The 14439-nt window shown below is 36.0% G+C and overlaps 1 protein-coding gene across 2 annotated transcripts in view; it reads left to right on the top strand.

Moving 5' to 3' along the window:
- Positions 1 to 2854: 2854 nt before the first annotated feature.
- Positions 2855 to 14439, top strand: part of LOC108770477 (protein eva-1 homolog C) — a 180193-nt gene continuing 168608 nt past the window's right edge. For both annotated transcript variants that reach the window (XM_018522100.1, XM_018522101.1), the window contains exon 1: positions 2855 to 3713. In XM_018522100.1, coding sequence (XP_018377602.1) covers positions 3611 to 3713 — 103 coding nt within the window. In that variant the 5' untranslated portion in view covers positions 2855 to 3610. The remainder of the gene's footprint in view (positions 3714 to 14439) is intronic.

The following is a 14439-nucleotide window of genomic DNA, read 5'->3' on the forward strand; positions in this document are numbered from 1 at the left end:
AACGTAATCGCGCATATGACGTAGCATCAAGTTATCGTTAACAAAATTAACGAATTAATACAGTAAATGGATTTACTTACCAAGCGATGTGACACGTCGACATTGCCTCACTCTTAACCGTTTCAGACGCTCACTCGCGTGGATGCAGATCGATTGAACAGGCGGTTATAATCGTGACTCCGCGGTTTTAATTAACGCGTCATGGTAATCATTCATCGCGTCGTTACTCCCGACGACATACATATTTGAAATGCGTAAACAACACGACGACACGGAGATCGTAGGACCCGGTATCTCGCCCCATTACATTCGTTCGCGGCGTGTACTGCGTACCCTCAACGGAAAGATTCGAGATTCGAGATGCGCGGCAACTTCACGCTGCTCCGCGCGAGCGGGCGCGGCGGCGCGACGCGGCAGCCTCTCGCGAGACCGCAACGGTCGTGAATCAAGAGATGTTCTAATTGCTGTCGTGTATCCATTAATCTGAACGACGGGTCGTTTTTGACTCGGTACTCCCGGCAGACGTAAACGCAATAAAGGTGGAAAGTCGAGACGTGAACGCGAAGCGTATAGCGAAATGAGACGCCGCACCGTGAAATTGGCGCGAGGGAACTGCCACTGGTCGAATCAAAGCAAGCGAGCGCTCACTGCATCATATAACTGATGCCAATATCATAACAAACCGCTGCGTTACATGTCGGAAATTACGAGGAAGCCGAGCAAGTATATACACATATGCTTTATACAAGATAATTTGCTTCATTTGCTTCCATTCTCCATCACCAGCAGAAAAGACAGCTTTTCACCTTGCAACCGTCGTAAAATTCTTTAATTTGATTAATCTTGCTCTTAGTTGCTGGATCTAAATGTATAATCACATTAAACAAATCTTTTAAAATTTAAAGAATCTTACAACATTCGCAAAGCTGCTTTTTCTGCTGAATGCAGCTATTGATTCTTGTTATACGAGGTGTCTGATAGTTATTTACACAAATAGAGTGGATTAAATTGCATAAACTAAATTGAAAAGATTGAATAAATTCTGCATCATTTTGTGATTCGCAATAGTTAACGAAAAAATTAATTAATAAAAATCGAATCTACTAATTAATATGCGTCTATGCGATTCGGCGACAAAAGGCAGCCCAGTGTTTACGGTTTCTATACAGGATGCTTTCCATTCGGTGATACAAATCGATACGAGTGTTTTATTTTTATTATTTATTAGAATATCAAGAAAGATATATAGAACGATGTTTGTGTTACTAAATGGAAAGCATTCACAATAAACGCGCGACTTGGTGGTGTAGAGAGGTGTACTGTAAAAAACAATCGTTATTGATGCACGATCGACACGTTGTTGTTTACAGAGGAAGCTCTTCTTACTGCCACGTCACGCATCTAGAAAACGTTGGGTTAACTTTTGTCACTGAATCGTTCGGACGACCGTTAAATTCGAAAATTTTTATCGTTCGCCGACAATGTTGAACTTTAAAGGCACAGTCGATTCGTTGATTGAGAAATGTAGAAGATAAATTTAAATCTATAAAAAATAAATAAAATACAATTTAATTTCTGTGATAATAACAATTCGTTGTTAGCTTTTACAAATATGTAAAAATTCTTTCAGATTTTTATACAGTTCGGAACAATATAAAAATCTGTACTAAAGTTTAAAGACTGAGGACGAAGGGTGAAAATTTTGATGGACGTTGTTGATGAAAAGTTAACTTTCCGTTAATTACTGCGAAAATCGTAAAGTGGTACACAGGACTATTTTATTCAGTTTATTAGTCCATTCTATTTCCACCACGAGCGTTGGCTCAATAATTACGTTAACCTGCGAATTTACACTTTTAAATCATTTGAATGAACTTCATGTAATATTTTAGGTGCTAAAATACACGAATCCGTTTTCCAAATTTGGCCATCACAATTTTGAGAAAATTTTTTACATAACAATTATGAGACAAATGACACCAAAAAGACCGAAAGCTGTGATTTTGAATTTTCATGATATTGTAACATCAGTAAATTTTGTTAATGCCATGAAAATATTAACTTTTAGTTTTAACTTTCATAAGCCTACTGGCTTTTTAATTTCAATTTTTATAAAATATAGGTTTTAATATTTAAGTTAAATAACTTTGACAATGTAGCAGAGAGCAGCGTTGAAAAATAATTTTGAATTTTTTAAAATTTTTTGAAAGCCTAGAACAATAAAAAAATTTTAACCGAACAAAAAAGACCCTGAGTGCCTACGAAATAAAAAAAAATATGCATGCCTATGAAAAGTTAAAATATATTTTACTTTGTTTTGGTACAATTTTTCTTTTTCGAGGTATAACAATTTGAAACAAATAAACCGACGTTATATGTACACATCATCACTTTCTTTAAAAAAAGAAGCTCAAAATTTACAGCGATTAGCCGAAAATTCTTTTCATCTATCGGAGAATCGGGAATCAATTCAAAAAGTTTTCGTTTTCGAAAATCGGAGTTACCGGAGAGACATGTGAAAACAACGATGGTCGTAACGTCCAATCGGAAGTTAAATCCCGTGTCCGTATCGTTTACCGAGCTCGGCTACACATACGTACGTATTTATGTTTTTAACAGGGATACACACGTCGCGCGCGAGGTCATACTCATCTCAGGCGTGTCGAAAATTCGGCTGATACGGCCCGCGGGGAAGGGAGCGGCCCGAGAGCGAAGAGGGGCGAACAGAACAGGCGAACTGCGAAGCAGTTCGTTACGCGCGCGCGCACCAGCCGGCCGCGTGACGTAGCGCGCCGCGCTACCCCACTTTCAAAAGTACCGACCGTCCGCCTCAGTCGCGCGCCGATCACCGAATAATGCGTACGTCTTTTCGTTAAGAGCTCTCGCGCGTGACAGTGTCATTCCGGAGTTATCCCTCGATCTTCGTATTCGGGAGTGTCTCCTTCTTCAGAGTGAAATCTGTATTTCCGATTCCGGAAATTCGGCAGTGAGCGGAACAAACGCGGAACGATGTGAAATTAGCCGATACTCAGTATACTCCGTAACGAAGTGCCGCGTGAACGTTGCTTCGAATCACCGGGACGCCGAGGCGTTCGATGTCGGTTTGTCGGAACAGTCGCACGTCGCGGGATTAGCAGTCGAGTCGCGTCGTGTGGCTCCAGTGGTCTCAATAATTTCGCAGCATGGATGACATCTGCGCTCGAACTGCACCTCACGAGAAGAATCGAAGCGAGACGTTAGTTGCGTCGCGCGGTTTGACGATCTTAAGTGGCGATCAGTGAGATTCGGATTCGAGATTCGTGATTTCCCACGTAGACACGGTGCGCGAGTGTAAGAATCGAGCGTCGTGGACTTTTTGAAAAAGAGATAGAGATAGAGAGCTATGGTTCGTCGCGACGCGAGTCGGTGCCGCTAAGCTTGATCGGAACGGACCGGCCGGAAATGATCGATCCGAGTTCGACGACTTCGCGGCGGGTGACTCCTCGTTGAACGTTCGCGGAGATATATCGCGATCCGGTAGTGTTCGATGACCAAAGTGCGGGTGATGTGACATGTTAGTGACGTACGACGGTATGGTGTTGATATAAGAGATTGACTGATCAGTGCAACGATGATGTTAGCAACCAGTGACGCAACCGGGAAAGTCATGATCTTGCTGGCGGTGTGGATGCTGCTTCTCCGGGCTCATCGGGTGGCGGGCGCCGATCATTTGGGTGAGTCATTTTTCCGTACATGGCAGTTGAAGGTCGGCTGTATATGGAAAGCACGATTTTGCTGAAATGTTTACGAATTTAGCTGGATACAGAGGACCTGAAAATATTATAATTTTGTTGTACTATTAAAATTAATTACGTAAGAATCTCAAGCATGTGTTGCGAAGAAATTTTACATTCTAGCAACCAAGTTGGGTGTCCTACATAATTATTTAGATGGTCTAACAAAATTATTACAGATCTGTATCTTGCTGAATTTTTTGAATATCTCAGCAAAACCGTCCTTTCTGTGCAATTTTCATAAAAACTCCAAATTAATAATTTAAAAAAGTGATTTTAGTCAAATTGGGTAGAATTGAAAAGTGATTTCAGTTAAATTGAAACTGTGACATTTTATTTTGTAGTCTACGAGATATTGATCAAAAGTCTTCATTTCGGTCTTCATAAACAGCCATCGAAAATAGAGCTTTTGCTGTAACACCATTTGAAAATTACTATTTTGGGTCTGATCGGAGTACTGATAAGTATCTTTATCTACAGTACACAGTTTGTTTTTTGACTGAATAAGTATTTATACAGACCCATGGGTGTCCATATTATATAACCTTTACTTCTCGTCATTTTTTGTTCCTCATTTTTTGTTCCTCATTTTTTGTTCTCTGCTATGAGATCATTGGCGTTTTTTAAAATACTTCTTTAAAAGGTTATATCGTAATTTTCCATCGTAATTTTACTTAATTTCAACCTTCTGGTATATAATTAATAAGGGAAATGGCAATAACAATTGGTGAAACTATCTAATTTTGGCGCGTACTCGAAATTTTGCTCCGATACAAATGACCTGATAAGATTATCTCACAATTTTAATATTTTATTTCTTACTGTTTATTATTTCTCTAAAGCTGTGTGGTGATCAGTAAACCGTATGAACGACAATAAAATTATGCTCACATCGCTCTCTGCGCACTTACGCTCTCACGGCTTTAGAGAAAAATAATAAACAGTAATAAATAAGAAATATAATATTATATTATGAACATTATAATAAATAAACATATTATTAATCCCTTTTTTGTCAATTTTTACTCAATGAGCGCTTAGTAAGCGGTTCGTATCAAACACACCCATAGATTGCGTTTAGAAACTTCATCCGCATGTATTTACCCAAATATCATTTTATCCCTGTGGTTCACCATGTTTATGTTAAACAAGCATAAGATGATACCTATCGATATGGGCGGGTAAAATTTCTGAACCAGCTATAAGTATACCATCATTTCCCCCTTACACACACACACACACACACACACACACACACACACTGAAACAGAAACCTACTTAATAATAGATGTATGGTTATGTTTAAGGGACCGCTTACAATGAAAGAAATATTAGGAAAAGGAGTATATTAATATTTTAATAGTATTAAAATTTCAGCAAGTATTAAGATTTCAGAATCGGTTACTCCGGAATACATGAATTCTGATAGATTAAAATTTTAATATTTATATATTTCCTCTATTCCTAATATTTTATATATTCCTATTCCTAATAATTGTATAAATATTTAAACAGTTAAAATTTCAATATAATAAATCCAAAATTAGACTCAAAATAGTAATTTTTAGATGGTGCTACAGCAAAATCCGTCCGATTTTAACGATTGTGCCTGTAAAAACTTTTGATTAGCATAAGCTACAAAATATCATAGTTTCAGTTAATTTTATTGAACTTTGTCGACATATGATTAGTGTCGGATCTTTTCAGTTTTTCAATGCCGTTGAATATGTGAAATATTTGATTTATGACCGGAAGTTATAGCCTTGGCCATAAGTACAAAGAATTCTTACAAATTGACATGAATTTATATCTAATGAAAAATAATTATTTTAAAAAGATTTTATTGAAAAATGATACTTATTTTTTTACAACAATTTTAATATTTTGTTTTTCCTTTAGTTTTTCTTACCTTTCCCAAGAATATGCAATAAATGAAGGAAGCTATGTATACTTCTGGCCAAAACTATACGGATATTTTATATAATTTTAATGTAAATTAATGCATATACATTTGCGTGAGTTCTTCTCTCGTTTTTGTAATTATAATTTATTTGATTCAGATGCATTAATTTTTATATGGATTTTATATATTTAATTGAAAAAATATATTGTCATGTCGAAAAATATATTTATATTGTATATTATAATCATATAATATGTATTTAAAATTGGCATAAATATTTTACGAATTTATTAGAATATATTTTGAACTTGTCAGAATATATTTTAAATTTATTAGAAAATATAAAAAATTTTATCGATTTTAATTTTTGTTTTGCAAATTGTCGAAGGATGATTATTAAGTGATTCACAAACTTTTTATATTGGATATCAAAAGATTTTATAAAGTCATTCATACATAATCTTAAACGTATAAAAATAAAAAAGATTTTATAAAGTCATTCATACATAATCTTAAACGTATAAAAATATATATTTTTTAAAGATTTATAATCTTTATATATTCTGAAATAAAATAATTTAATTTTATGTTAATAAATACTTTACTTGGAGAGGTATATTGAATTTTCTGTTTGATTATTTGCTTTTCAATTCATACGGTAACACACGGAGAAGTGTACCGCAAAATTATAACATTTAATATTACCTCACTGAAGATTGAATGTGGAAAGTTAGAATTGGCCATGTTGGTGATTATATGTCTTTGCCTATTTTGGATGGAGGCAACTGCCATGCGGAGTAGTAGCAACTCCATATGCATATAATTAAGAGATTAGAGAGTAAATTGAGGGAATTGCCGGGAGACGTTACATGTCGTTCATGTTTGGCCTCCCTCTTTCGTGATGCCTAAGGCGTTGCGCGTAGTCCTGCAATAATTAGCGTAATCAAACTTAACCACATTAAAGTCGATATCTCGTCTCGTGATAACTCGACGGGTGGGTATATTCGGTGTCCACGATCGTTTTGATTCATGGAGTAAATTCCGGGCTCGATGCATCATAAATCATGGATCATTGTGACGCGTGAATTAGTTGCAACCTAGCCGCTCGTATAATTAATCTAGCACGTAAAATCGTTTACATATAGATAACAGTTGTCAGCCGCGTTTTATGCCTGCGTGCGCGTGCGCTCTGGTTTGCGATTGAACGAATATATCGTGGGATTTGTAAGAACCGTCCGGTTATATCCGGCTACCGCTGTGATAATTTACGACGACACGTATATCGCGATTGCCGATTTGTTGGGGAATTAGTGCACTCGTTAATAATTAATGGAAAGGCGAAAAACGAATCGAGATTTCCGCAAATGTATTATGTCTTTAAAAATTTTTTAATTACTTTCCAAACCGACGTGAAATATAACGGGCTTAAGAGGTCGGTTGAATTTTACCGTTGGAATGTTAGAATTGAATCTAAATCTACCGTGGAATTTTAGTATACAAAGTCGAGAAAATACGGGTCGAGAGTTAAAATTATTAGCAGAAATTTCAGAACGTGAGTGTTAATGGATGTAACGTTACTTAGGTTAACGTAATTTCGCAATGGATAATAATTAAAAGTTGATTAATCCAATTTAAATTTTCTGGAGCGAGAAAATTACTTGTAACGAATTGCACATGAATATATTACAGAAAGGAATTGAAATTTTCACAAAAATGATTTAATAATGTATTTTTTTTATTTAATAATGTAATTCTTATTTACATTATAAGATTTAAGAACGACCGTAATTATGAATACATTAAATATACGATAAAGAAAGCCATGATCGATCAAGTTAGATGTTTTCGAATAATACATTATTATATATTCTTTTTATTAAATCAATTAATTTCAGATATGACGCGTCGATAACTTTCGGACTTTCAACACAGTCTGAAACGCTAATAATCCTCCCCTAAATTAGATTAGAAAGAAAGATGCGCAGTCATGTTTGAAATAAATTGATTTAATAAAAAGAATATATACCTAATATATTATTCGAAAATATCTATGGCTTTCTTTATCGTATTTAATATAATTCTTATTTTATTTAATAAAGTATTTCTGTGAATATATTATCCTGTATTATTATCATCAATACACAGATGCTGCTGAAGTTAGTATACAAATTTTTGGTCCGCGGTACACCTCTCCATTATCATCTTCTGTGCTCCGCTAATGCACTTCGGTTGCGTTTTGATCGTAATGCTGAAGTAATAGGAGTGCTCGGTGGTTATGTATGTTCAAATATTAGATGACGTCGATAGATCAGTGGTGCGATCGTAAAGTTAGTAGGTGCTAACGTGTGCGAAAAGAAGGAGAGGAAAAAGAATAAGATGAATAAGGGTGGGAGAAGAGAATGGACAGTGCATTTGCGCGGAGTGGTGGAATAGCCGCAGGAAGAAAGCGCGTAATTACCCTCGTAAATCTATCGGATGTTTTCGAGAAGGAAGGAAAGAGATCGGACGTCTCCGGCGATGGCACTTTATCGATAGTCAGCGCGGTCGCTTAGTCTTGCTCGTAAATTCTTATTATAATTGGCGCGATTGCAGCAACGCGCGCTCGGAAATCGCGATCGGCGACAATCCGCCGTTGCGGCAGCCTTGATAGTTTGAAAAGTTGCCACCATCTCTATAAATTGTGCGAAACGATGGACGCCCGCGGGCTTTACAGTTGAAGTTTTACACAATTCACGTAAGTTGCAAAAAAAGCTCGGAGGAACCGGTATAGGAGGTAGAACTTTACCTTGTAATGAGAACGATTTGGCTTTAAACGGCTCGACGTTACGATCTGTAGAAAAAGTTGCCAGAGTCGATAGATGTTCAGAAATGGTGTATATATATATATATATAGGTCGTCTTTCAAGAATTATTTCGATTAGTTGCGCATCGCAACGAGGAATGTCATTGCACCGAATTGAGGATATAGGTTCGCAGGAAACGGTTCATCGTATAACTGGCGCAAGATTTCCGCACGGGAATGTCTTATATAACATAATCTTGATTATCTTGCCCGGATATCTTTGCTGTCTTCTACTATAAATTGTACAAAATCTGTGCGAAATGAGGTCACGGACTGCAAGAGGAAAATGCACACCTATCTGCATTTCGCCGGGAACAATTCTTCCGTGGCTATAATTCAGCGCTGCCAGCGAAAAAAAGAACGGACAAGTCGTAATTTTCACTCTTTCGCGAAATAGATTCGAATATTTGAAAATTAATGCAAGATATTTTATATTCGCAACCGTCGCCACGCGATGAAATACGGGTCGACCGGCTTGTGCACTTCGTATCGAAAGCGGTGCGGGTGCAGTTTGCAAAAATTTCTGCATGTTTTTTCATTTCGCTTCGATAATAATTATCGATATTGTTACGATACACGCCACCATATTGTATATATGGTGGTACAAATGTTGCATGAATTATAGATAATTGATGCTTATATATAAATAATATTTAGGATGCAAATAATTTTCGTGATATTTAAACAATGCCGTAAATTGTCCTGAAATCGTTTGCAACCGATTATATTAATTTATGTATGATTGTGTATAGTACTTATGTATGAAGTAAAACAATAATAGATCTTCCACATGCATAATTCACTGTTTCCTAGAACAGCTTCGGGAATACGATTAAAAGGCTTTTCTGTTTTAGCTTCCATTTTCGTCTTTATCGACATTTCGATTGTCCTCTGTCGTTCACTTCAACTCAATAGTTGCAGCCTTTTTAAAATAAATTGACAATTTTTAACGCTTTGTACTTTCAAAATTGTTGTTCAGAGAATTCAAGGCGATTTTTATTAAGACATTTTTTTAACCCTCCATCTAGGTCATTTTTGGTCACAAACGAAATTTTACTTTACACAAGTGAAATAAAAGAACGGAGTCCGGTTCTCTCTCTTCTAAAATATTTTTATTGTTAAAAACTATTTAGTAATATAATAAAGACGTTGAAAAGCAACCTAACCCTGAATTTTTCCACATTTTAAAAAAATCTAAAACAATAAAAAACTTAGGCAGAGGGAATAAAATATAAAATAACTACGTATTTTATATAACAAATTTTTAATTTGATTTTTTTGCGTTTTGCAGCTTTTTGTTTGACTTCCGTTAATAATATTTTGTCCGTATACATACCGCAGGGTGGTTTCATGATTGATACGATAAGCGTTCTTGTCGTGTTACGAACACCTTCCCTATCGACACCCTGTCTTTCTCTCACATTCAATCTCGCACATTCTTTTCGGGATAAAAGTTTCGACGGGAGAGCACTTCGTTTTCAAGCTTTCCCATTTCCGTTTCCACCCCGGCCGCCTTACGGTCGCCGCCGCAACAGAACGCCTATTTCTCGACTCCCGATCCACCAAGTCGCATAGAGTAGGTAGCTGCTCAACTACGGTTTAGTAGCGGTCTACATTTCGTGGAAGTGCATTTACCTATTGTTCGGCTGGCTCGTCTTTCTTTTCCGAGTTGAAAGCTTGCCCAATCTACATATCTGGCTCTCTCGCGTGTGTAAATATCCGGGGTTGCACGCATGCTGCCGCTCGTCGCTTCTGCATCCGTTATTTGTAATGCCGAGGTTACTTTCGTAATATCGACAGTTGTGATTTCAACGCGCAGAGTGCCTGTGAGATTGTATCCGTATTTTTATTTAGAGGCGAGTCTTTCGCGAGTAACGGTTCGCGTTACTTTTGAAACGAGCTTGTAGAGTACCTACTGACTATATATCGACTTGATCATTTCTCTTTTAGATAGGAGTGCACTCAAGTTATATAGGTAGCCACACACTAACACAACATTTTCTTTTCCACACTGATTTATGTATGATCAGTTGTACACGCTGTTAGTTCTGATTTTGTTAAAAATTCTTCCTTTTTCTATAATAAAAATTCTTGAAAACAATTCTACAATAGGTAGAGCCAAAAGTTGGTTGCTTTGAAATTGTGATCTTGGCGAGATAAGCCGCATGTTTTAAACATTAGGTTGCAAGAGGTCAAAGTTCGGCTGTTGCAACGAGTGTTTACGACAAAGTCGCTGTAACTAGATTCGTGATTTTGAGATGATCGAAATCCGCCTTATTGTGTACAAAAACATGGCGGATTTTCCCTTCCGCTTTGCCTCGTTCGTATTTCGCAAAATACCACTGGATGAGAGACGCGAGATTTTCAGAGCGTGCGAGAGTTTGTCTGACCGTCACGCTTGTATGTCACATAGGCAAATTAGCGTAATTTTGGTCGATCGGAATTTATGCCAAACTAACCAGATATAAACGATATTTGTTTACGTATTTAGCGGTGTGCAGTAACACCTACAATAGATAGATATAATCCGCGACGCATGTAATTAATGTGAAATTATTCGAGCCACGACGATTCGATTTACGCGGTGTTTCTCGTCGCATTTATCCCTTACAATTGATGAGGTGGCGTTCGTAACATACGGATAACTTTGCGAATGGAGCATGTATCGGGGATGTGCCTGCGAGATAATTATTAGCCGCTAATTTGCAATCGTCGCCATCTGCTTAATGGCTATCGTATATGTATGCATGTAGCATACTTGATAATTTATTAACAATGCATGCATAAGTACGCGTGATACGCTCGTCAACAGAATTCAACGAATAAATTCTGTAAATTTTGTCTCGCAATTATGCAATTATTGGAAAATCATGATTTCTGCGAAATAATCTCGAGGTGCTTCCATTAATATCTGTATTTTATACATTGCTTCTCTTGTTTTTGACTATTTTTATATAATGATAACTATCAATTTGATGGTTTCGGTGTGATGTAGGAAGAAGGAGAAAATAAATAAGAATTTATTATATATGTAAATACCCATTTTATTTATTATATATTAAGTTAAATTTGATTAATTAGATAAATATTTCAATTAATTAGATACAATATTTTAAATATATATGATACAAGATGAAGACTAATCTATGCATTTTAATATAATCTCTGGCTTACAACTTAGATCGCTGTTAATTGAAGAAGTTGACACCGACATGCGGCTTCTAGGGATCCAAATTCCGTAACTTTTGTTAAATAGCTCAGCTCAGTGACGCTGCAGCGAATTCCTCAATTAGGACTTCCAACTTAGAGATAGCTAAAAAGATTACGTGGTTTCTGATGTTTTAGCTGAAACTGCTTATCACTTTTGGCTGAAAAATTCAGTAGATATTATGCCGAATTGCTTTATTTTAACATACTGCTGTTACATCTGCAATCATTTAAGTACAAGCAAAAGTATGATGGCAAATTTTTGAAATAAAACATTTGTATTATTATACCACTATAACTATTATATTTTATGCCATATTTTCTGTTATTTGCCTTACATTCCAATGCATTATTTCGTAATTTCCAATAATGCAATTGTAACACGCTATGGAAGCTCACTGTATTGAATTCACGTGATACAGTTTTAAAAGCTGCATTATCACGTTTAATGCTCATTTGTTCCACGGCATTGGTAGAAATTGAAATCTGAAGCTGCTGGAATATCCTTTCGCAGGACAAATTAACCAACACCAATCGTTTTATAAATCGAAGCGCACTAGATAACCGCGTATCGCCATTTCGTGTCCATTTTACTGTAAGCTATATGCGAATTTATTGCCACTATAGATCTCGACAAGCTTTTCACGTAGACATACCACACATTTACTCCGCTGCTATTTATTGCCATATCGTATCTGTTTAATCAGTTTCACCCTAATGACCAAAAATATCCAACATCAATAATAATTATCTCAAAAATGCAGTTTACAGAATAAAAAGCGTTTCACGCGTAATATAGATTTTTACTATGTGAGTTATATGGATCGGCTTTTATCGGCTTTCGTCATCCGTCAATATGTTATATTGGAAACTTTTATGCCACGATTTTATAAAATATAGTACTTATTATATACATATATTTTACATATATTTTTACATTACATTTTAATGCAAGATTTCCATATTTTTTTATTGTAATAGTTTGACGATGTATATTAGTAATGTGACAGCACCTAAAGAATAAATTATAAATATATTTTAAATATCTTTATTATTGAACATTGGTAGAAATTATTAATGTGATACAATTTCCAATTTAAATACTTGTTTAATGTCAGATTGTTACATATATGAGTTACTTAGGTTACGTCATTTTTATGGGGAAGAGTTTGTACAAAGAATTAGGTGCAGCATGCGGGTGGAAATCGGGGTAGCAACTTTCCGAAAACCGAGAAGAGCAGGATGGCGCAATGTTGCCGCCGGTGCAACGCTGAATCACGGCTGCATCTGTCGTATATTAGTTTCCATTTCAGTTTCCAGCTATACGGAACTTCCGAATTTTCCTCTTTCGTCTCGTGCGCGCACCTCCATACTTTGCCTCATCGCGAAAGCGGCGATGAGAATGTTTCGTGGCGTCATTACGTAACTACTTGCAAAAAATATCCTACGCTGCAACTGCTTAATTAGAGATACTAGTGGTCTAATTATGTTCAGGATCTGCGGAAAGTAGGTAGTTTTGTGAACACACACAGAAAGAGAGAGAGAGAGAGAGAGAGAGAGAGGGGGGGGGGGGGGGGGGGGGGAAGTTTCGCAAAATTTCATCTGGTTTTTTCCGCCACTTACCAATAGCGACTAATTTTTGGGCGCAATTTTGCGGGAACGTGGTATAATTTAAGTTCCTTTATTATCATACGAACAAAATCGACTGTCACTTAGCGTGGACAGCAATAATTTCAACTGTGGAAAAAATTCGAGAAACTTTTGTTATATAGGAAGAAATTAATCTATTTTTTAAATTGCTTTTTCATCTACTTTTTCATCTACTTGTTATTTATTTACAATAGTAAATATGCAGCAGACATATTGATAAAAGATTAGCTATTTATTAGGTGTTAGATATCTATTTTATATATAAATATTTTTGACAAAATTTTGTTGAAAAATTAGAGTCCTCTTTTTCTTGATCGATTTGATTCCCAAGACTTATCGAAAGCTTCTTTCTTTAGATGGAATTTTCGTGTTGATGGTTTCATATATATTTTCCACATTTACACATACACGCTGGAGTATGTATGTACTATCTGTCACCCGCCAGCAATCCCATAAAAACTTTAGATATTGCTATGGATAAGTCCCTAAGGGTTAATATCTTTGTTTCTGAATGCCTTTAATAGTTGTCGTTGCGACATCTTCGTAGCGAAAGGTCCACATGATGGCACTTCCATGACATAAATATGAAAGGGAAGTCAAGGTAAAAAGCATTATAAAGACCATCTTGCAAGATTATAGCGCGTGAGAAGAAACAGAGATAAGTTCTTATTGTATGGAGTGGATACGAAATATGTTTAAGCCGAAAATATCTATGATACTAATTTTTAGAAAATTGTTTAATTTTTACAATAAAGAACTAAGTTTCAAAACACTAAAACAAAATTATTTTACCAATAATTATAAGATTTGTCTAATAAGATTTTGAGAATGACATAATAGACGATATTAATTTCGCTGAAAAGTTCCACGATCAAGCACGTTCTAGATTTTTTCTATCGAGAGACGTTTGAAATAAAATTACGCGTTCCACCTATGACTTCTCGACGTTCTCAGCAAAGAATAACGCGTATTTTATTTCGCAGCATCAGGTACGTTCAATGACGTCATACATGTAGATTCAATGACAACGTACATTGCATGAATGTGAATGAGAAAAAGGTAGT

The sequence above is a fragment of the Trachymyrmex cornetzi genome, unplaced genomic scaffold, assembly GCF_001594075.2.
Source record: "Trachymyrmex cornetzi isolate Tcor2-1 unplaced genomic scaffold, Tcor1.1 scaffold127, whole genome shotgun sequence".
Classification (NCBI taxonomy): Eukaryota; Metazoa; Arthropoda; class Insecta; order Hymenoptera; family Formicidae; genus Trachymyrmex; species Trachymyrmex cornetzi.